Source organism: Pristiophorus japonicus, chromosome 19, assembly GCF_044704955.1.
Source record: "Pristiophorus japonicus isolate sPriJap1 chromosome 19, sPriJap1.hap1, whole genome shotgun sequence".
In the NCBI taxonomy this organism is placed as follows: Eukaryota; Metazoa; Chordata; class Chondrichthyes; family Pristiophoridae; genus Pristiophorus; species Pristiophorus japonicus.
In genome coordinates this window covers 42,186,557-42,208,579 of record NC_091995.1, presented here as the reverse complement: position 1 = coordinate 42,208,579, position 22,023 = coordinate 42,186,557, and the positions used below count along the sequence as shown (strand labels likewise).

At 50.5% G+C, this 22,023-nt stretch overlaps 1 protein-coding gene across 2 annotated transcripts; it reads right to left on the bottom strand.

Moving 5' to 3' along the window:
- Positions 1–2,440: 2,440 nt before the first annotated feature.
- LOC139229840 (E3 ubiquitin-protein ligase TRIM69-like) lies at positions 2,441–22,023 on the bottom strand. Of its 2 annotated transcripts, none has more exons than XM_070861445.1 (6): positions 21,478–22,023; positions 11,208–11,303; positions 10,257–10,490; positions 9,387–9,409; positions 9,178–9,293; positions 2,441–5,888 (listed from the first exon to the last, which is right to left on the bottom strand). In XM_070861445.1, the coding sequence occupies exons 2-6, from the start codon at positions 11,277–11,279 to the stop codon at positions 4,510–4,512; spliced, it is 1,824 nt and encodes a 607-aa protein (XP_070717546.1). In that variant the 5' UTR covers positions 11,280–11,303; positions 21,478–22,023; the 3' UTR covers positions 2,441–4,509. The 2 variants fall into 2 exon arrangements, with proteins under 2 accessions (XP_070717546.1, XP_070717545.1); XM_070861444.1 differs by having other exon boundaries at positions 20,954–22,022.

The following is a 22,023-nucleotide window of genomic DNA, read 5'->3' as shown; positions in this document are numbered from 1 at the left end:
CCTCGCCTGACCCCCCCCCCCCACCTACCTCCCTCGCCCAGACTGCTCACCAGTTCCCTCGCCTGACCTCCCCCCCGACCTCCCTCGCCCAGACTGCTCACCAGTTCCCTCGCCCGACCCCCCCCGACCTACCTCCCTCGCCCAGACTGCTCACCAGTTCCCTCGCCCGACCCCCCCCGACCTCCCTCGCCCAGACTGCTCACCAGTTCCCTCGCCCGACCCCCCCACCTACCTCCCTTGCTCAGACTGCTCACCAGTTCCCTCGCCCGACCCCCCCCCGACCTCCCTCGCCCAGACTGCTCACCAGTTCCCTCGCCCGACCCCCCCACCTACCTCCCTTGCTCAGACTGCTCACCAGTTCCCTCGCCCGACCCCCCCCCGACCTCCCTCGCCCAGACTGCTCACCAGTTCCCTCGCCCGACCCCCCCCCCCCACCTACCTCCCTCGCCCAGACTGCTCACCAGTTCCCTCGCCCGACCCCCCCCGACCTACCTCCCTCGCTCAGACTGCTCACCAGTTCCCTCGCCCAACCCCCCCCACCTACCTCCCTCGCCCAGACACCTTGCCCTCCTCCCTCACCAGATCCAGCTCCCTTGCCCACCCCCCTCACCCAGACCCCCCTGCCCTTTGCCCAGACCCTCGCCCAGATCCCCCCACTGCCCTTTGCCCAGACCCTCGCCCAGAACCACCCCCGTCCTTTACCCAGACCCTCGCCCAGATCCCCCCTGCCCTTTGTCCAGACCCTCACCCAGATTCCCCCCACTGCCCTTTGCCCAGACCCTCCCTGCCCTTTGCCCAGACCTTCGCTGCCCTTTGCCTAGCCCCTCGCCCAGACACTCCCTGCCCTTTGCCCAGCCCCTCCCTGCCCTTTGCCCAGACCCTCGCCCAGACCCCCCCCTGCCCGTTGCCCAGACCCCCCCTGCCCTTTGCCCAGACCCTCGCCCAATCACCCCCTGCCCTTTGCCCAGCCCCCCCCCCACCCCGTCCTTTGCCCAGACCCTTGCCCAGATCCCCCGCCACCCTTTGCCCAGCCCCTCGCCAGCTGCAGTCAGCCGGCCGCATGAAGCAGCTGAGGATCTCAATCCTGGGAAGCAGGCAGCAGCCTCCCTGCCCCGGGAGCAGACGGTGGTGACAGTTTATTCGTACAGAGCGCTCTGGGAGAAGTGGGGAAACTCCTCAGCTTCGCCACACCTTCTCCCCGAGCGAAGTTTCCAAGTTACAATTATACCTTTGGGGGCGGTCCCGCCCCCTTACACCATTGTCCAATTATCTAACATTTTTGTAACGTCTTACCCTATATGGTAATGCTATGACAATCTATCTTTACATTGTGGCAAGTCAAAGGTTAACTAGCATACGCACACACGTGGGGTTATTTTCCTCGCATCAGCAGAAAAACAAGGAACTATCTTCCTGTTATTAGTACAAGCGATATACATCTGTTTGCCTTTTCAACCGCCCATTGTCTTACTTCCCCCATCTCCATGACTCAGGGTCAACGAACATTGGGGTCTAAATGTGTCTTTTGTTTTAAGCAGTCAATTTGTTGCTTGAACGATTACATGGTACAGTACCAAAAACAAGAGTATTATAAACTAAGAGATAATTCTTCCACAACACATGAGGTGGGGGTTCGATGTGTGACAATGTGCTCTACGAGCCGTGCTTTGACAGCCCTGCCCTGTTGAGTGCTTGCCTTCTGTTCAGTCTCAGTACACCTCAGCTCGGACTCCTGAGACACCACATTCATCTCGACCGTCTCCTCTCCCAGGTTGTCCACCACCAAAGCTTGTTCCAGAGCAACACTGTGAAGGGTAGGGTATAGCACGCCAAGATAATCCTGGCCGCTCTCTCTCTCTCTCTCTCTGTGTGGAATACTGCAGTACGCCCCCAGATTTGTCCATTCACCTGAAGCAGCTCCTTTGGCACCCCAATAGCTTATCTCCACGGTCAGCCTGCTGGAGACATGGGCCTCATTGAATTTCACCTCGGTGTCTGGTGCTCAAAATGTTAAAATTCTCATCCTTGTTCCCTAATCCCTCCATGGCCTCGCCCCTCCCTAACTCTCTCATCTCCTCCAGCCCGACATTCCTCAGAGATACATGCACTCCTTTAATTCTGCCCTCTTGAGCATCCCCGATTTTAATTGCCCCACCATTGGTGGCCGTGCCTTCAGCTGCCGAGGCCCCTGTCTAAACCTCGCTGCCTCTCTACCTCGCTTTTCTCCTTCAAGATGTTCCTGAAAACCTACCTCTTTGATCAAACTTTTAGTCACCTGCCCTAATATCTCTTTATGTGGCTCGCTATCAAATTCTGTTGAAAATACTCCTGTGAAACACCTTGGGGCATTTTACTGCATTAAAGTTGCTATATACATGCAAGTTCTTTTTAATTATTTGTTGCTAGGATGGAGGTGTTGCTGGAAAGGCCTACATTTTTTTTTTAAATTTCAAACTATACTTTATTCATATAAAAATTTGCACAATACATTCGAAAGCAGTTCAGTACATTTGGATGCGGTCGGTAATTCCATACATTACATTTCGATGTTGATTGCAGTTCCGTTCAATACATTTCTTTACTTTACATTTCAAAATACAATTCATACAATCCAGGATCATCAAGTTACATTACATGTGTCACCATACAGTACACAGTGAGGGTACAGTTACATTTCTTTCCAACATGCATTAAGCAACAGAACTTGCATTATACATGGCACTACATAGGTGTTGCCTCGCACTGTTTGCACGGACCCGGCAAGACCTTGCAAAAGCCAATTTTCAAGGCGAGATGCACATGCGCCGATTTCTCTTGACAGATCCTCCGCATCCCCTCAGGAAGGACATTCGCGCGAGAGTTGGGCTCTTTGCCCAACTCATGCCCAGAGAATGTCCCAAGGCCTACATTTATTGCCCATCCCTAATTGCCCTCGAGAAGGTGGTGGTGAGCTGCCTTCTTGAACCGTTGCAGTCCGTGTGGTGAAGGTGCTCCCACAGTGCTGTCAGGGAGGGAGTTCCAGGATTTTGACCCAGCGACGATGAAGGAATGGCCGATATATTTCCAAGTCAGGATGGTGTGTAACTTGGAGGGGAACGTGGAGGTGATGGTGTTCCCTTGCCCTTGCTACCCTTGTCCTTCTAGGTGGTAGAGGTTGTGGGTTTGGGAAGTGCTGCCGAAGAAGCCTTGGTGAGTTGCTGCAGTGCATCTTGTAGATGGTACACACTGCAGCCACGGTGCGCCGGTGGTGGAGGGAGTGAATGTTGAAGATGGTGGATGGGGTGCCAATCAAGCGGGCTGCTTTGACCTGGATAGTGTCGAGCTTCTTGAGTGTTATTGGAGCTGCACTCATCCAGGCAAGTGGAGAGTATTCCATCACATTCCTGACTTGTGCCTTGTAGATGGTGGAGTGGCTTTGGGGAGTCAGGAGGTGAGACACTCACCGCAGAGTTGTTGTTGTTGTTGAAATGGTGTCATCAGCCTTGGCAGCTGGGGTTAGGTCTTGCCCCCAATTCGATAACCATCCCTGGATATGCGAGCCCTGCCAGAGTTCCGCACGATGAAAGCATCACGTGTTGATCCAGCCTGCATGGCATTCACACGCAGGATCTGCAAACATTATCACGCACGACCTGGCCGTTAAGGCGAGTGGAATCTCTTCTGATTAAGGTGGCGCTGAGAGTCTTCACGGGCGAGCTTCAATGGCAGGTGAGTGGCATCAATTGCTCCGAGCACCTTGGGGAAGCCCGCTCACGGTAAACCCCGGCAATCAAATCGCTCGCTCACCCTGCGGGACTGGGCATCTGGCAGCTGCCGCACACTGGCCCTCATCCGGCGCAGGTTCCCCCAGTGCCAGCCGTGGCTCAGTGGGCAGCACACGCGCCTCTGAGTCAGGAGGTTGTGGGTTCAAGTCCCGCTCCAGGGACTTGAGCACATTATCCAGGCTGACACTCCCAGTGCAGTGCTGAGGGAGCGCCGCACTGTCGGAGGTGCCGTCTTTCGGATCAGACGTTAAACCGAGGCCCCGTCTGCTCTCTCAGGTGGGCGTAAAAGATCCCACGGGCACTACTTCAAAGACGAGCAGAGGAGTTATCCCCGGTGTCCTGGACAATATTTATCCCTCAATCAACATCACAAAAATAAAAACATGACTACCCGATTATTATAATATTGCTGTTTGTGGGAGCTTGCTGTGCACCAATTGGCTGCCGCGTTTCCCACATTACAACAGTGACTACACTTCAAAAAGTACTTCACTGGCTGCAACGTGTTTTGGGATGTCCTGAGGCCATGAATGCAATATGCCATATAAATGCAATGTATTTTCTTAAAACCTACCTCTTTGATCAAGCTTTTGATCACCTGTGCTAATTTCTACTCGGTGTCAAATTTTTAAAATCTCATAATACTCCTGTGAAGCACCTTAGAATGTTTCACTACGTTAAAGACAAGTCTTTTTCTTTCTTTCTCTCTCTCTTTCTCTCATCGGGGTAGTTGTCCCAACCCAACCTAGCGAGAATAAGAGGCCCAGCATGACCACGACAAACTAACGATGCCCAGCGTAACCGCAGAAAGCTCTGCATTGCCCACCAAGGCACACCATACTCCATTGTACCCCAGCAAGCCAGCCATAACCCAATGGTGCTCAACATTTCTGATCATAGCCAAGCAGAGCCCGGCGATGCCAAGTGCAATCCAGCACAAGCCGGCGAATCCACAGAAGCTGACCAGCAGAAGACATAAGCCGATGTAGCCCTTGGTACCACAACACCACCAGACAATTTCAGCAAGGGTGTCGTAGCCCAACAAAGCCAAGCTTGACCCAGCGTGCCCCAGCAACCCACAGCAGACCCACCACATCCAAACGTCATTATCCAACAACCAGAATAGTCCAAGAAAACCCGCGAAGCTTAGCGGGATCCAGAAAGGCCTCACGTAACCTAATGAAGCCAGCCACAACCCAACTAAGCTCAGCGTAACCAAGCAGGCCCCGACAAGCCCGGCACGGGTCAGCACGAAGCAGCACAACCCAGCGTAGCCCAGCACACCACAGTAGACCCAGGAAACCCCCGCCAGGCCTCGATTATCCAGCAGGGACCAGCACAAACCGACACACCCCAGCATACTGCAGCCCACCAAGTACACCTCGGTGAAATTCGCACTGCCTGGCGAGGCAGCTCCCAGAGAGACCAGCAGGCCGAAGCAGAGCCACGCCCACTGCCAGGTGCTCCCATCCAAGTGTGGGTCGCGAGCGTTCCCAGCAGGAGCACCGATTGTCGCGTCTTCCCGCTCGCGCTCCGAGCACTGACCGGCTCCATCCTCCTCCCCCCCGGCACGGGGGTTTGCGACCACCGCGTGGCGGAGCTGAAGGGGTTCAGCGTTCTTCCCGCCACGGTCGAGTCCCGGGCTGAAGAAGGGAAAGAGTTTCTCGGTGAACGAGTGGCTGAAAGTGTGAAGGTGGGTCATGCCATCGGCATTGTAGAAGGAGACTTGCCCCCCCTCGTAGTCCAGGTAAACGCCAATCTCCCTGGGTTTCCCGTCCGGATGGAGATCGCACAGCGACGAGGTGAAGGCCTTGTATTTAGCTCCGTTCCTCAGTCCCACAGCCCAGTAGCCATTGGGAGGCGACAGTATGATATCCCCCTTCCTGTTGATTGACTCATTGGCCACCCCCACAGTCCAGGTGGTCTTGCTGCCCACATTCACCTCCCAATAGTGCTGCCCCGATGTGAATCCGTCGGAGCTGAGGACGCAGGGGCAGGGGTCAAATCTCCGCGGGTCATCGGGCAGTTGCTGCTTCCCGTCCCCGTGTCTCACACTGGTCAGGTCCTCGGACAAAACAAGCCACGGGCTTGCCGTGGCAGGGTTCAGAGTCAGTGACGCAAGGCCTACCAACACAACAGAAACACATCAAGGAGATAGCAAACGCATTGTTCATCCAAGTTTTGCCACCAACACCTCGAGGCCAATTACTGCAGCAAGCTCAGGCAAATTCTGTCGCAAGTCAACATGAATTCAGTGATGGGTCTGTTCATTTTGCCGCACATTTAGTTTGTGGAGGGAAGCAGAATGGCGATGACGTTTAGATTAAAAATAAATAGCGGAAGGTTAGAGATAAACATTTGAACTATAAGCTTTAGAGTGCCAGAGGAGGAGGTCTGGAGACTGGGAGCAGCAGATCAGAGTCTTGAGACAGTCAGCCATCAAATGCTAGCATGCACCCCCCCCAACCCTCGCCCCCGAAGTGGGTCGCTAACCAGCCGATCACCACGCACCCCACAGAAGATATGTGCAATGTATGCACCTGTGAGTATGCTCACAGGTTTGTCGAGCTGTTGCAATTTGAAGGGGCTGCTCCTCAAATTCTGGCTGCACTTCAGTCCCACACTCCTGATCTTTGGGCACCCTGTGCGGAGGGGAGCGGGTAGGTCGGAGGGCCTCCTCGTAGGACTGCTCCTGGGCACGGCCAAGGGGTCCATCAGCCGGTCCAGGCAGCGGGCGGTCAAGGAGGGTCGTTTAGCCCGACTGCCTGCCTCTCTTCCGCAGTTACATCCGAGCCAGGGTGTCCCTGGAGATGGAGCACGCGGTGTCCACCGGTACACTCGCGGCCTTCCGCGAGAGGTGGGCGCCGGAGGGACTGGAGTGCATCACCACCCCCGGCAACCAAATTTTAATTTGATCCGTTAAAGTTCCCTTTAAAGTTTTATTTGGTAATTTATGGGTTCTAGTATTAAGGGGGCAGTCGGCTTTATCTGTTTATTTTAAAATAGTTGTAGAGCTGTTGCATTGTGAGTGGCTTAGCCAGTCACATGATGTTCACAAGACCCAATAAAACCCCAGTCAGTTGGGTCTAGGTCATCCACAATGAGTTATGCAGTTGTGAGCCTGGTGGATGAACTGGTAATGTGTAGAGGATATTTCCACTCAGGGGAAAACTAAAACTAGAGGGTATAGTCTCAGAATAAGGGGTCGCCCATTTAAAACTGAGATGAGGAGGAATTTCTTCTCTCAGAGGGTTGTAACTCTGTGGAATTCACTGCCCCAGAGAGCTGTGGAGGCTGGGTCATTGAATATATTTCAGGCGGAGATAGACAGATTTTTGAGCGATAAGAGAATAAAGTGTTACGGGGAGCGGGCAGGGAAGTGAAGTGAAGCTGAGTCCATGATCGGATCAGCCATGTTCTTATTAAATGGCGGAGCAGGCTCGAGGGACCAAATGGTCTACTCCTGCTCCTATTTCTTATGTTCTTATGTAGTGTGATTGTTGAACCTTTGTTAATAGGAACCAATTCGGTTCTTAATAGCAATGTGTTGCTATGAATTTGTTAAGCAAAGAACCCATGAAGCAAATACATTACAATATCCAAACCCCAGAATATATCCACCCCTCCCAGAAGATATCCACTCCCCATAAGACATCTGCCTCCCCAGAAGTGGTCACTCCTCGACTATTTACCTGCCTACAACAAGCCGCAGAAATCAGAAGTCGACAACAAGCCAACAGAACCCAGCCAGCCACCAGCAGAAGGGGCAGGGCAGGTCCAGATGACCTGAATTATAGGAACAGTTCAGAGGTCATCAGCGACAGGACTGACAGACAGCCAGATGGACTACTGGGGCTGAAGATCTCAGAATATTTTTTTCTGCTGATTCCTTTTTTGCTGCAGTCATTTTCTCTAAACGGCAATCCACCGTGCTGTATTATCAAACTAGCAATATCCCTCACTCGACCCAACTCCATCCTGCCTCATGCGCCCACACTTCCCACTGGCCACAGGAAAGGTGGAACCGCTGCCAATTCTGACAGAGGACGTTAGCTCTCATGCCTCTGCCTCCTTCGATGACAGTGACGTCAGAGGGAGTGTCCATTGCAAGAAGCGTCCGCACTCTACCGTTGGAAATTTCCCAGCATAAAGAAAATGGGATGGAGACCCTTTCAGGATGGGGTCCCACCCCAAATATCTTTCCCACCCCGACACCTTCCAAGGCATAGGACATTGGGGCTGTGCTTTATATCTGCACTGCTGGCCCAAGACAATGGACTACTAGGTAAAGGCACTCATGGAGATACCTACATTACAACAGTGACTACACTGCAAAAGCCCTTTGAGACGTTTGGTGGGTGTAAAAAGCGATATATAAATCCAAGTCTTTTTTTCTTTTACAAATTATACTTTAATGGGAGTCTATTTCTACCCTGTGTAAACTAGAGGTGATCCAAAACTCGGCAGCCTGTGTCCTAACTCGCACCAAGTCCCGCTCACCCATCACCCCTGTGCTCGCTGACCTACATTGGCTTCCGGTTAAGAAACGCCTCGATTTCAAAATTCTCATCCTTATTTTCAAATCCCTCCATGGCCTCACCCCTCCCTATCTCTGTAATCTCCTCCAGCCCCACAACCCCCCCCAGAGATGTCTGCGCTCCTCTAATTCTGCCCTCTTGAGCATCCCCGATTATAATCGCTCCACCATCGGTGGCCGTACCTTCTGTTGCCTAGGCCCCAAGCTCTGGAACTCCCTACCTAAACCTCTCCGCCTCTCTCCTCCTTCAAGACGCTCCTTAAAACATACCTCTTTGACCAAGCTTTTGGTCACCTGTGCAAATTTTTACTTGTGTGTCAAATTTTTATCTCATAATACTCCTGTGAAACGCCTTGGGATATTTCACTAGGTTAAAGTCGCTTTATATAAATACAAGCTGTTGTTGTTATTGCATGACCTAATTAGATACAACAGCCTTGGCTCAGTGGGCAGCACTCTCACCTCAGAATCAGAAGGTTGTGGGTTCGAGTCCCACTCTAGAGACTTGAGCACAAAGTCTAGACTGACAGTCACAGAGCAGTGCTGAGGGAGCACTGCACTGTCGCAGGTGCCATCTTTTGGATGAGAAATTAAACTGAGGCCCCGTCTGCTCTCTCAAATGGATGTAAAAGATCCCATGGCACTATTTTGAAGAAGAGCAGGGGAGTTATACCTGGTGTCCTGGGGTCAATATTTATCCCTCAACCAACGTCACTAAAACAGATTATCTGGTCATTATCACATTGCTGTTTGTGGGAGCTTGCTGTGCGTAAATTGGCTGCCGTGTTTCCTACATTTCAAAACTACAATGGCTGTAAAGCGCTTTGGGATGTCCTGAATGGCGCGATATAATTGCAAGTCTTTCGAACAATTCACCTGGTTTGATAAGGTCCCTCAATTCTTTCCACACGCTGTACTGTAAAGGACCTTTCAACATCTCCAAGGAGATATCTTCAGATATATCGCCTAGTACCTTAACGTCTTCTGGAGACCTGTACATATAAAAACACGTTAACACCTCTGAAGTGAAACAGCTGTCGCAACATTCAATCGTTTGGGTGTTTTGCCATAATTAAAGTACATACCTCTGCTTTAGCAAACTTAATCCCTTCAAAAAAAAAAGAAAAGAAAATGAGTTTAACCCACATTAAAAGGTTTTGTTTTCCTGTCTAGACCGATCACATAGTTTCTTTGATTGACTGCTTAAATAAAGATGTAGGTGGTTGAAATTATACTTTGGCAAGCAAGTAACTCAAGCTTGAAAGCAGACTTTTGACACATGCACACACATACACACCAGTCTGTAACACTGAGTCCCATTCTCCTACCTCTATACCTACAAGAATATCACATAGGATTACGTGGGATATACAGCACAAAAACAGGTCATTCGGCCCAACCAGTCCATGCGGCGTTTATGCTCCACTCAAGCCTCCTCCCGCCTTTCCTCATCTAAATCTATCAGCACAACCCTCTATTCCCTTCTCCCTCATGTTTGTCTAGCCTCCCTTTAAATACATCGATACTATTCACCTCAACCACTCCCTGTGGTAGTGAGTTCCACATTCTCACCACTCTCTGGGTAAAGAAGTTTCTTCTGAATTCCCAATTGGATTTCTTGGTGACTATCTTATATTGATGGCCTCTAGTTATGCTCTTCCCCACAAGTGGAAACATTCTCTCTATATCCACTCTATCAAAACATTTCATCATTTTAAAGACCTCTATTAGGTCACCCCTCAGCCTTCTTTTTCAATCAGAAATGAGACCCAGCCTGTTCATCCTTTCCTGATATGCACACCCTTGAATTTCTAGTATCTTCCTATAAATATAAAGTTGTGTCCACGTCAAGTCTACAGTCTGAGTCCCATTCTCCCCACCTCTAAACCTACAGGAATATAAAGTTGTGTCCACGTCAAGTCTACAGTCTGAGTCCCATTCTCTCCATCTTTTACCTGCAGGAATTTTAAGTTGTCTTGTTCCTCCATCTGTTTCTCTATTTTTACAATTTCTGCTCCAGTGGATGTCAAATGTTCCTGGAACTCCCCCAATCTTACTTCCATCCTTTTCAAATTGTTTTCCTTCTTTTCCTCCAGTTTTTCCACCAAACTTTGCTCTTGTCCTTGGACAAACTGGCTTATTTCAGTGAAACATTGTTTGACGTGGTTCATCTCAGTCACAAATGTTTTCTGCACGGGAAGAGAAAGGCCAACATTGACAATGGACAGCATAAGAACATAAGAATGAGGAGCAGGAGTCGGCCATTCGGCCCCTCGAGCCTGCTCCGCCATTCAATAAGCTCATGGCTGATCTTTGACCTCAACTCCACTTTCCTGCACTATCCCCATATCCCCTTAATATTCAAAAATCTATCGATCTCAGCCTTGAATATACTCAAAGACTGAGCCTCCACAGCCCTCTGGGGTCGAGAATTCCAAAGATTCACCACCCTCTGAGTGAAGAAATTTCTCCTCATCGCTGTCTTAAATGGATGACCCCTTATTCTGAGACTGTGACCCCCTGGTTCTGGATTCCTTAGCAGGGGGAAACATCCTCCCTGCATCTACCCTGTCAAGCCCTGTCAGAATGTTGTATGTTTCAATGAGATCACCTAAACTCTAGAGAATATAGGGCTAGTCTACTCAATCTCTCCTCACAGGGCAATCCCCCCATCCCAGGAATCAGTCTGGTTAACCTTTGCTGCACGCTCTCAATGGCAAGTATATCCTTCCTTAGGTAAGGAGACCAAAACTGTACACAATACTCCAGGTGTGCTCTCACCAGGGCCCGATATAATTGCAGGAAGATGTCTTTATTCTTATACTCAAACCCTCTTGCAATTTCCTTTTTATCTTCGTGAGGACAAGTAGCTGAGTACCAGTGAGAGTAACAACTGCTGCACTTACCTCCAGCGCTGAAATGTTGTGTTTTTGTTTAAGTTGACCCTCAGTGAAGGCTTTCGCTTGTTCCTTCAGCATGTCCAAGCATTCCTTCAGTGCGCCCTACAATCAAACGAGACATGATCAAATAAAGCCAGGTGCTGGTTACGGACGGAGAGGCACGCCAGCCTATCTGACCTCCTAGAACACCAACCCTACAGCTTCAACATCACTTACAGCAGATTCCATAACCTCGGTCCATACAACTCCCCTTCCCCCCCATCATCCCAATTCTCCATCCCGCTGACTCCAACCTCTTGTCCATCCCCTTCCACATGCCGCCCCACCATTGGTTGCTGTGCCTTCAGATTAGGGTTGGAGGAAACATTTCAAGGACACCCTCAAAGCCTGCTTGATAAAATGCAACATCCCCTCCGACACCTTGGAGTCCCTGGCCTAAGACTGCCTCAAAGTACACCAGTCATTGAAAGCAAAAATGCAGATGCAGCAAGCAGTTAGGAAGGCAAATGGCATGTGTTATGTATTTAATCCCTTGCAACCTGCATCACACTACCACCAGAGGGACCACCTGTTGGAGTCCTAAGGGATCCCAGCATCCTTTGGGAGCACTGTATATAAGCAGGTCTCCCACGAGGAGTCTTATTAAAGGAGCTAAGGTCACACTTGCTCATTGTTCATAGTACTCAGTTTCATCCTTTATTATGAGTGTACCAATTGATGATGAGGTGACGAGATAACGAACAACCGCGCAAAATGCAAAGAACAGTTGGTATCCTGGAGAAGTTCTCGGAAGGGGACGATTGGGAGGCCTTCGTTGAGAGACTCGACCAATACTTCGTGGCCAACGAGCTGGAAGGGGACGCAAATGCTGCCAAACGAAGGGCAATCCTCCTTACCGTCTGTGGGGCAACAACCTATGGCCTCATGAAGAATCTCCTGGCTCCGGTAAAACAACAACTAAATCCTATGAAGAATTGTGTACGCTGGTCCGGGAGCACCTAAATCCTAAGGAAAGCAATTTGATGCCGAGATTATTGGTTCTACACGTGTCAATGGTCGGAGGGCCAGGAAGAGGCGAGCTATGTCGCTGAACTAAGGCGCCTCGCAGGACACTGTGAGTTTCAGGGATTCCTAGAACAAATGCTCAGAGACTTTTTTGTACTGGGCATTGGACATGAGACAATCCTTCGCAAACTGTTGACTGTTGAAACACCGAATCTAAACAAAGTCATAACGATAGCCCAGGCATTTATGTCCACCAGCGACAACACTAAGCAGATTTTGCAGCATAAAGAAGTTTCAGCCAGTACTGTGCATAAAGTAACGTCGGTTTCGAGCAGGAATACACATGGCAGAACGTACACGCCGGCTGCTACTGCCCGACCTCAGTTGACCCAGAGTCCGCCATCAGTCGTTAATGCGAGGCAGTTAACACCCTGTTGGCGTTGTGGAGGTGATCATCGGCCCCATCAATGCCGCTTCAAGCACTATGCGTGCAACGGTTGCAGAACAATGGGACACCTCCAGCGAATGTGCAGGCGAGCTGCAAACCCTGCAAACCACCACGTTGCAGAGGAAGATCGATCCACTGTGGATCAGGCTGAATTGGAGACTTGTACTGAGGAGGTAGAAGTGTACGGGGTACACACATTCACTATGAAATGTCCACCAATAATGGTGAAAGTTGAACTGAACGGTATTCCAGTATCTATGGAACTGGACACGGGTGCAAGTCAGTCCATAATCAGTAAAAAGGCCTTCGACAGGTTGTGGGGCAAAAAGGCACACAGGCCCAAGCTCAGCCTCATTCACCAAACTAAGGACTTATACCAAGGAACTAATCCCTATAATTGGCAGTGCAGAAGTCAAAGTCTCCTATGACAGAGCAGTACATGAACTCCCACTGTGGATTGTGCCAGGGGATGGTCCCATGTTATTTGGCAGAAGCTGGCTGGGAAAAATCCGCTGGAACTGGGACGACATCCGAGTGCTTTCGTCCGTCGACGACGCCTCATGTGCCCAGATTCTGAGCAAATTTATCATCATTGTTCGAGCCAGGCATTGGAAGCTTCTTGGGGGCGAAAGTGCAGATCCATTTGGTTCCCAGTACGCGACCCATCCACCACAAGGCTCGGGCAGTACTGTATGTGATGTGTGAAAAAGTGGAAATTGAGCTGGACAGGCTGCAGCAGGAAGGCATCATTGCGCCGGTGGAATTCAACGACTGGGCCAGTCCGATTGTCCCGGTACTTAAGGAGGATGGCACGGTCAGAATTTGTGGGGACTATAAAGTAACGATTAACCGTTTCTCGCTGCAGGACCAGTACCCGGTACCCAAGGCAGACGACCTATTTGCGACCCTGGCTGGAGGGAAGACGTTCACCAAGTTCGACCTGACCTCAGCCTACATGACGCAGGAGCTGGAGGAGTCTTCGAAAAGCCTCACCTGCATCAACACGCACAAAGGTCTATTCATCTATAACCGGTGTCCGTTCGGGATTCGGTCGGCCACGGCAATCTTCCAACGGAACATGGAGAGCCTGCTAAAGTCGGTTCCTCGTACTGTGGTTTTCCAGGACGACATACTGGTTACAGGTCGGGACACCATGGAGCACTTGAAGAATCTGGAAGAGGTTCTTAGTCGGTTGGATCGCGTGGGGCTCAGGTTGAAACACTCAAAGTGTGTTTTCCTGGCACAGAACGTCGAGTTCTTGGGAAGGAGAATTGCGGCAGACAGCATCAGACCCACCGACGCCATGACGGAGGCCATCAAGAACGCGCCGAGACCACAGAATGTGACGGAGCTGCAGTCGTTCCTGGGACTCCTCAACTATTTCAGTAATTTCCTACCTGGGTTAAGTACCCTGCTAGAACCCCTACATGTGTTACTGCGCAAGGGAGACGACTGGGTATGGGGGAATTCACAAGAGGCGGCCTTTGAGAAAGCTAGAAATCTGTTGTGTTCAAACTAACTGCTTGACCTGTATAATCCTTTAAACAATTAGTGCTAGCTTGCGATGCGTCGTCATACGGGGTCGGGTGTGTGTTACAACACGCTAACGAATCGGGGATTTTGCAACCGGTCGTTTATACGTCCAGGAGTTTGTCCAAAGTCAAAAGGGCCTACACCATGATTGAAAAAGAGGTTTTTACAGGGTAAAAAAATGCACCAGTACTTATTTGGCCTCAAGTTTGAGCTTGAAACTGACCACAAGCCGCTCATATCGCTGTTCTCTGAGAGCAAAGGGATTAATACCAATGCCTCTGCCCGCATCCAAAGATGGCCGCTCATGCTGTCGGCTTACAACTATGTAATCCACCACAGACCGGGCACAGAGAACTGCGCTGATGCTCTCAGTTGGCTACCACTGCCAACCACCGGGGTGGAAATGGCACAGCCAGCAGACTTGCTCATGGTAATGGATGTGTTGTAGGAAGTAGGCACCTGCAGAATATATCAAAACACTAGGCCTTAGGCACCTGCTAAATATATCTAAACTCATATAAGTTTAAAGTGGCCACACATAAAATGGCTGCCCAGGCATGATGGGAAATCAGGTAGTCAAGCTGTAAACTATTGAATGTTCAATGACCGAGCAATAACCCTGTGAGGCCCACTACCAGGAATGCCTTGGATGCAGGATAAGAATAATAAACCAATTATTTCCCCAAGAAGAAAGAGATAGGGAGAGAACCTATCTCCTGTAAATAAGGTCATCAATCAGCCCGAGCTGACAATAACCGAAAATGTAGTTCCTGAGACACCAGGGGTTAAAAGAACCTATATGTAATCTATAATCGTTGTGATTGGCTTGTGTCCAGTCGTGATGGGCTGAGTAACTGTAGTAAATTGTTTTTAATTGTTGTAAAACATATAAAAGTCCATGTAACCCTTTGTTCTGTGGAGAGAAGCCTGGATACAGTCCTGAGACTTCCTCCCCGCTAAGCGTTAATAAAGGCTGCTTCGGCGTTGGAACCGACTCTGAGTGTTGAGTGATTCTTCTGAGAAAACAGCTCACGCTAACAGATGCATTCAAAAACAAAAAGTCAACGTTACAGCCCGCCAGATCAGGACCTGACCAGCAAGGATCCTTTACTGTCCCTGGTAAAAAACTGTCCTCCATGGGAGCTGGTCCAGCGTCCCAGCGGAGATGCAGGAGGCGATTAAGCCGTTCCACAGGCGCAAAGACGAAATGTCCTGCAGGCAGACTGTCTGTTGTGGGGCAATCGCGTGGTCTTACCCAAGAAAGGCAGAGAAACGTTCATTTGTGAACTGCACAGCACCCACCCAGGCATTGTAATGATGAAATCCAAAGCTAGATCCCATGTGTGATGGTCCAGCATCGACTCAGATTTAGAGTCATGTGTGCACCAGTGCAACACTTCCTCTCAGCTGAGCAATGCACTCAGAGAGGCACCGCTAAGTTTGTGGTCGTGGCCCTCCAAACCGGGGTCGAGGATCCACGTGGACTATGGGGGTCCATTTCTAGGCAAAATGTTCTTGGTTGTCATGGATCTTTACTCAAAATGTACTGAATGTGCAATAATGTTTGTAAGCACGTCCACGGCCACCATTGAAAGCCTACGCGGTATGTTTGCCACGCACGGCCTGCCTGATGTCCTAGTCAGCGACAATGGGCCGTGTTTCACCAGTGCTGAATTCAAGGAATTCATGACCCGCAATGGGATCAAGCACATCACATCTGCCCCGTTCAAGCCCGCATCCAACGACCAGGTAGAACGGGCAGTTCAGACCATCAAGCAAAGCTTGAAACACGTGTCGGATGGCTCCCTGCAGACCCGGCTGTCCCGAGTGCTGCTCAGCTACCGCACCAGACCCCACTCACTCACCGGGGTTCCCCCAGCCGAGTTGCTCATGAAAAGGGCACTAAAAACAAGGCTCTCTCTTGTCCACCCTGATCTCCATGATCACGTGGAGGGCAGGCGGCATCAACAAAGTGTGTACCATGACCGGGCAAATTTGTCACGCGATATTGAGGTCAATGACCCTGTGTTTGTACTCAATTATGGACATGGTCCCAAATGGCTCGCTGGCACAGTCATAGCCAAAGAGGGGAGTAGGGTGTTTCAGGTCAAATTGGCCAATGGACTAACGTGCAGAAAACATTTGGACCAAATCATATTGCGGTTCACCAACAGCTACGAACAACCTGAAGAAGACACCACCAACTTTGACTCTCCAACACACACACAAGTGGCAACTGACATCATGGTTGACCACAAAGCTGAACTCAACATCCCCAGCAGCCCGGCAAGGCCAGCTGCCCAACAGCCCAGTGAAGAAATAACCAACCAACCCACCCACACCAGCATTTGTACCGAGATGATCGACAAGGGTGCGAAAAGCCCCAGATCGTCTCACTCTGTAAATAAGTGTATTATTAACTTTACGAGGGAGTGATGTTAAGTATTTAACCCCTTGCAACCACCACCACCGGAGGGCCTACCTGTTGGAGTCCCAAGGGATCCCAGCATCCCTTGGGCGCACTGTATTTCAGCAGGCCACCCATGAGGTACCTGCACTCTGGAGTCTTATTGAAGGAGCTAAGGTCACACTTGCTCATTATTCATAGTACTCAGTTTCATCCTTTATTATGAGTGTATCAGTATGTTGGCCTTCATTGCAAGAGGATTTGAGTACAGGAGCAAGGATGTCTTACCACAGTTATACAGGGCCTTGGTGAGACCGCACCTGGAGTATTGTGTGCAGTTTTGGTCTCCTTACCTAAAGATATACTTGCCATTCAGGGAGTGCAGCGAAGTTTCACCAGACTGATTCCTGGGATGGCAGGACTGTCGTATGAGGAGAGATTGGGTCGACTAGGCCTGTATTCACTCGAGTTTAGAAGAATGAGAGGGGATCTCATTGAAACGTATAAAATTCTGACTGGGTTGGACAGACTGGATGCGGGGAGGATGTTTCCCCTGGCTGGGAAGTCTAGAACAAGGGATCGCAGTCTCAGGATATGGGGTAGGAAATTTAGGACTGAGATGAGGAGAAATGTTTTCAGTCAGAGGGTGGTGAACCTGTGGAATTCTCTACCACAGAAGGCTGTGGAGGCCAAGTCACTGAATATATTTAAGAGGGAGATAGATAGATTTCTAGACACAAAAGGCATCAAGAGGTATGGGGGAAAGTGGGAATATGGTGTTGAGCTGGAGGATCAGTCATGATCATGTTGAATGGTGGTGCAGGCTCGAAGGGCCGAATGGCCTACTACTGCTCCTATTTTCTATGTTTCTAAGTGGAGGAAGAGCATCCAGGAGGGCGCTGAGCACCTCGAGTCTCATCGCCGAGAGCATGCAGAAATCAAGCGCAGGCAGCGGAAGGAGCGTGCGGCAAACCAGATTCCCCACCCACCCTTTCCTCCAACCACTGTCTGTCCCGCCTGTGACAGAGACTGTAATTCCCGTATTGGACTGTACAGTCACCTGAGAACTCACTGTTAGAGTGGAAGCAAGTCTTCCTCGATTTCGAGGGCCTGCCTACGATGATGATGATGATGATGATGGTTGCCAATTCTGGTCGCGTGTATTCCTGGAGGTTTGACCTGCCTGACCTCCTGTCTCCAACCGCCCTGCCCACGCACTCCTGCCATTGGTCACCCAATATGCCAATCCTCACAGTGCCCCGCCTTCCTGCGCCAATCGGAAAGCGGACAGACTGTTGATTACCCGATTGGATGATTCCCAACTGTCAGTCAAACAGCCTCCTTCCCCCCCCACCCGCCCCCATGTCCAATATTTTTATGACTAGCAAACAAAAGTGTTCGAAGTAAGTTATTTAAAAAACAAATGATATTGCTCTGATGATGTTTCTCATCGCAGCAGTGTTCTGGAGATTAATCTTCAATTCCTGGAGTCTCCAGGGCAATCCTGGAGGGTTGGCAACCATACTGATGCTTAGGCCCCATATTTTACAATTCATTCCCAAACCCTCCCCCAATTAAACCCCTTCACTCCTTTAAAAGACTTACATTTCTATAGCACCTTTCATGACTTTAGATTGTCCCAAAGCACTTTACAGCCAATGAAATACTTTTTGAAGAGTAATCATTATTGCATTGAGGAAAATTAATCAACTTGCGCACAGCAAGCTCCCACGAATATCATATCATAGGCAGTCCCTCGGAGTCGAGGAAGACTTGCTTCCACTCTAACAGTGAGTTCTCAGGTGACTGTACAGTCCAATACGGGAATTACAGTCTCTGTCACAGATGGGACAGACTGTGGTTGGAGGAAAGGGTGGGGAGTCTGGTTTGCCGCACGCTCCTTCCGCTGCCTGCGTTTGATTTCTGCATGCTCTCAATGATGAGACTCGAGGTGCTCAGCGCCCTCCCGGATGCACTTCCTCCACTTAGAGTGGTCTTTGGCCAGGGACTCCCAGGTGTCAGTGGGGATGTTGCATTTTATCAACAGCTATGTGATAATAACCAGATAGTCTGTTTTATTGATGTTGTTTGAGGGATAAATATTGGCCCCAGAACACCGGGGATAACTCCCCTGCTCTTCTTCAAAATCATGCCGTGGGATCTTTTACATCCACCTGAGAGAGCAGACGGGGCCTCGGTTTAACGTCTCATCCGAAAGACGGCACCTCAGCACTATCAGCCTGGGTTTTATGCTTAAATCCCTGGAGTGGGACTTGAACCCACAACCTTCTGACTCAGAGGCGAGAGTGCTGCCCACTGAGCCACAGCTGACACTGACATAGGGAATTCATAAGAAACTTCTTTCCCCCAGAGAGTGGTGAGAATGGTCGAGGCAGACTCAATCGTGGCTTTCAAAAAGGAATTGGACAAGTATCTGAAGGAAAACATTTGCAGGGGTACGGGGAAAGGGAGGGGAGTGAGATTAGCGGAGAGTCCGTACGGGCTCGAGGGGCCGAATGGCCATTCTTCCATGCTGTAACCATTCTATTATTGTAATCATCACAGCCCCAGGACATCACTGCAGGAGTTCCTCAGGGCAGTGTCCTAGGCCCAACCATCTCCAGATGCTTCATCAATGACCCTCATAAGTTCAGAAGTGGGAATGTTCGCTGATGATTGCACAGTGTTCAGTTGCTGGAGAAATATCACCAACGATGTCTCCGCAAGATGCTACAAATCCCCTGGGAGGACAGACGCACCAACATCAGTGTCCTCATCCAGGCTAACATCCCCAGCATTGAAATACTGACCACACTTGATCAGCTCCGCTGGGCAGGCCACATAGTTCTCATGGCAGACACGAGACTCCCAAAACAAGTGCTCTACTCGGAGCTCCCTCAGGGCAAACGAGCCAAAGGTGGGCAGCGGAAATGTTACAAGGACACCCTCAACGCCTCCCTGATAAAGTGTGACATCCCCACTGACACCTGGGAGTCCCTGGCCCAAGACCGCCCTAAGTGAAGGAAGTGCATCCGGGAGGGCGCTGAGCACCTCGAGTCTCATCGCCGAGAGCATACAGAAATCAAGCGCAGGCAGCGGAAAGAGCGTGCGGCAAACCTGTCCCACCCACCCCTTCCCTCAACGACTATCTGTCCCACCCATGACAGAGTCTGTGGCTCTCGTATTGGACTGTTCAGCCACCAAAGAACTCACTTCAGGAGTGGAAGCAAGTCTGCCTCGATTTCGAGGGGATGATGATAATGATGATGATGGTTCAGCTCCATTCACAACTCCTCAGATAATGGAGCAGTCCGTGCCCACATGCAGCAAGACCTGGATGACATTCAGGCTTGGGCTGATAAGTGGCAAGTAACATTCGCGCCACACAAGTGCCAGGCAATGACTATCTCCAACAAGTGAGAATCTAATGACCGCCCCTTGACATTCAACGGTATTACCATCGCCGAATCCCCCACCATCAACATCCTGGGGGTCACCATTGACCAGAAACCTAACTGGACCATCCACATAAATACTGTGGCAAATAGAGCAGGTCAGAGGCTGGGTATTCTGCGGTGAGTGTTTCACCTCCTGACTCCCCAAAGCCTCTCCACCATCTACAAGACACAAGTCAGGAGTGTGATGGAATCTCTCCATTGGCCTGGATGAGTGCAGCTCCAACAACACTCAAGAAGCTCGACACCATCCAGGGCAAAGCAGCCCGCGTGATCGGCACCCCACAACATTCACTCCCTCCACCACCGGTGCACCGTGGCTGCAGTGTGTACCATCTACAAGAAGCACTGCAGCAACTCACCAAGGCTTCTTCGACAGCACCTCCCAAACCCACGACCTTTACCACCGAGAAGGACAAGGGTAGCAGGAGCATGGGAACACCACCACCTGCAAGTTCCCCTCCAAGTCACATACCATCCTGACTTGGGCCGTTCCTTCATCGTGGCTGGGTCACAATCCTGGAACTCCCTCCCTAACAGCACTGTGGGAGCACCTTCACCACACGGACTGCAGCGGTTCAAGAAGGCGGCTCACCACCACCTTCTCAAGCGGCAATTAGAGATGGGCAATAAATGCCGGCCTTGCCAGCGACGCCTACATCCCAGGAACTAATTTAAAGAATCTAATATGTACACATGCAATGACAATTTGTTGAGAACTAAATAGCGCTCTAATCTACCGCTGATGTACATGCACAAAACAGGTAGACCTGCATTTAATGCGTCGCAGAAACAAAATCTGAATTACTTAGGTAAGGCACTGCCACCTATATAGATGTACCAGAATATAAGCACACTCACACATATGTTGAACACAGACAGACATCACAGCTACATTCCCCACCTTGTGAAGAGCAGCGGCTTCGCCGGTGGCCCGGAGCTGGTGGTGCTGGTGAGCGCCGGACTGTTGACACTGGTCGCAGATCGGTTTCAGGTCAGTTTCGCAGAAGAGGGCGAGTGGGCGGCCGTGCTCCGGGCATTGGTCCTCCCCGGCCGGCGGGCTGGGGTTCTGCCCCTCCCGCACCTGGAGCACCGCACTCCTCAGGGCGTGCACCGCGTTCAGGCTCCTGCCGGGGAAGACGGTCTGGCAGTCGGGGCAGCTAACCTTGGGCTGCTGGCTGTCCCAGAACAGGATGATGCAGGATTTGCAGAACGTGTGGCCGCACTCCAGGGTGACCGCATCATTCAGGAGCTCATGGCAAAGTGAGCACAGCAAATTCTCACACATACTCACAGCCCGCTCGCTGCTCGCCACCTCTTGTCTTTCACTTTCACTTTCACTCCGCACAAAAGCGCTCAAATATATATATATATATACACGTAGTATATATGTGTGTATTTGCCTGCAATCTCAATATCTGCCTGTACCTCACCCGGTGGGGGGATATTCCAACACCTGTGTGGACCAGTACAGGCGGGTGAATTCAATTTCAGACCCTAGCCATTTTTTCGCAAACCCTTCCAGTTCTGCTCCACTCCTCGAAGAAAGAGTTTGGCGAATATTCAGCAGTTTAATCGCAGCCCCGCCTCCAACGTCACCCAAAGTGCATCTCGCCTTTCCCGCATTACAACAGTGACTGCACTTTCCAACAACAAGAAAGTACTTTATTGGCGGCTTTCATTGCGTTTTAGGACCTCCGGGGTGGTCAAAGGATGGGCAGGCTGGGTCTCTTTTCTGTTGGGGGAAAAAAGGGCCGCGGGGTGAATTATTAGAGGTCTTTAAAATCATCTCCGAAGATCTTCAGTCAGATCCAGCCCTTTCGCTCTGATTCCTTGAACCAAGCTGGAAAAATGTCAGTGAGCGGAGCGCTGGGCTTCTCCCAGTCACATATATCTCTGGTGACCGTCTCTCTTCCACTCACCCCCGAGAGTATACAGCACACAAACAGGCCCTTCGGCCCAACCAATCTATCA

Bases quoted from the DNA above. Each gene is read 5' to 3' on its own strand.
- LOC139229840 (XM_070861444.1), bottom strand. From the start codon at position 21,337: ATGTGTGAGAATTTGCTGTGCTCACTTTGCCATGAGCTCCTGAATGAT. The intron at 9,410-10,256 runs GTAAAAGATGGA...TTTTTTTTGAAG, and splicing joins ACAACTTAAAATTCCTGCAG to GGATTAAGTTTGCTAAAGCA. The intron at 9,294-9,386 runs GTATGTACTTTA...TTATATGTACAG, and splicing joins TTAAGTTTGCTAAAGCAGAG to GTCTCCAGAAGACGTTAAGG.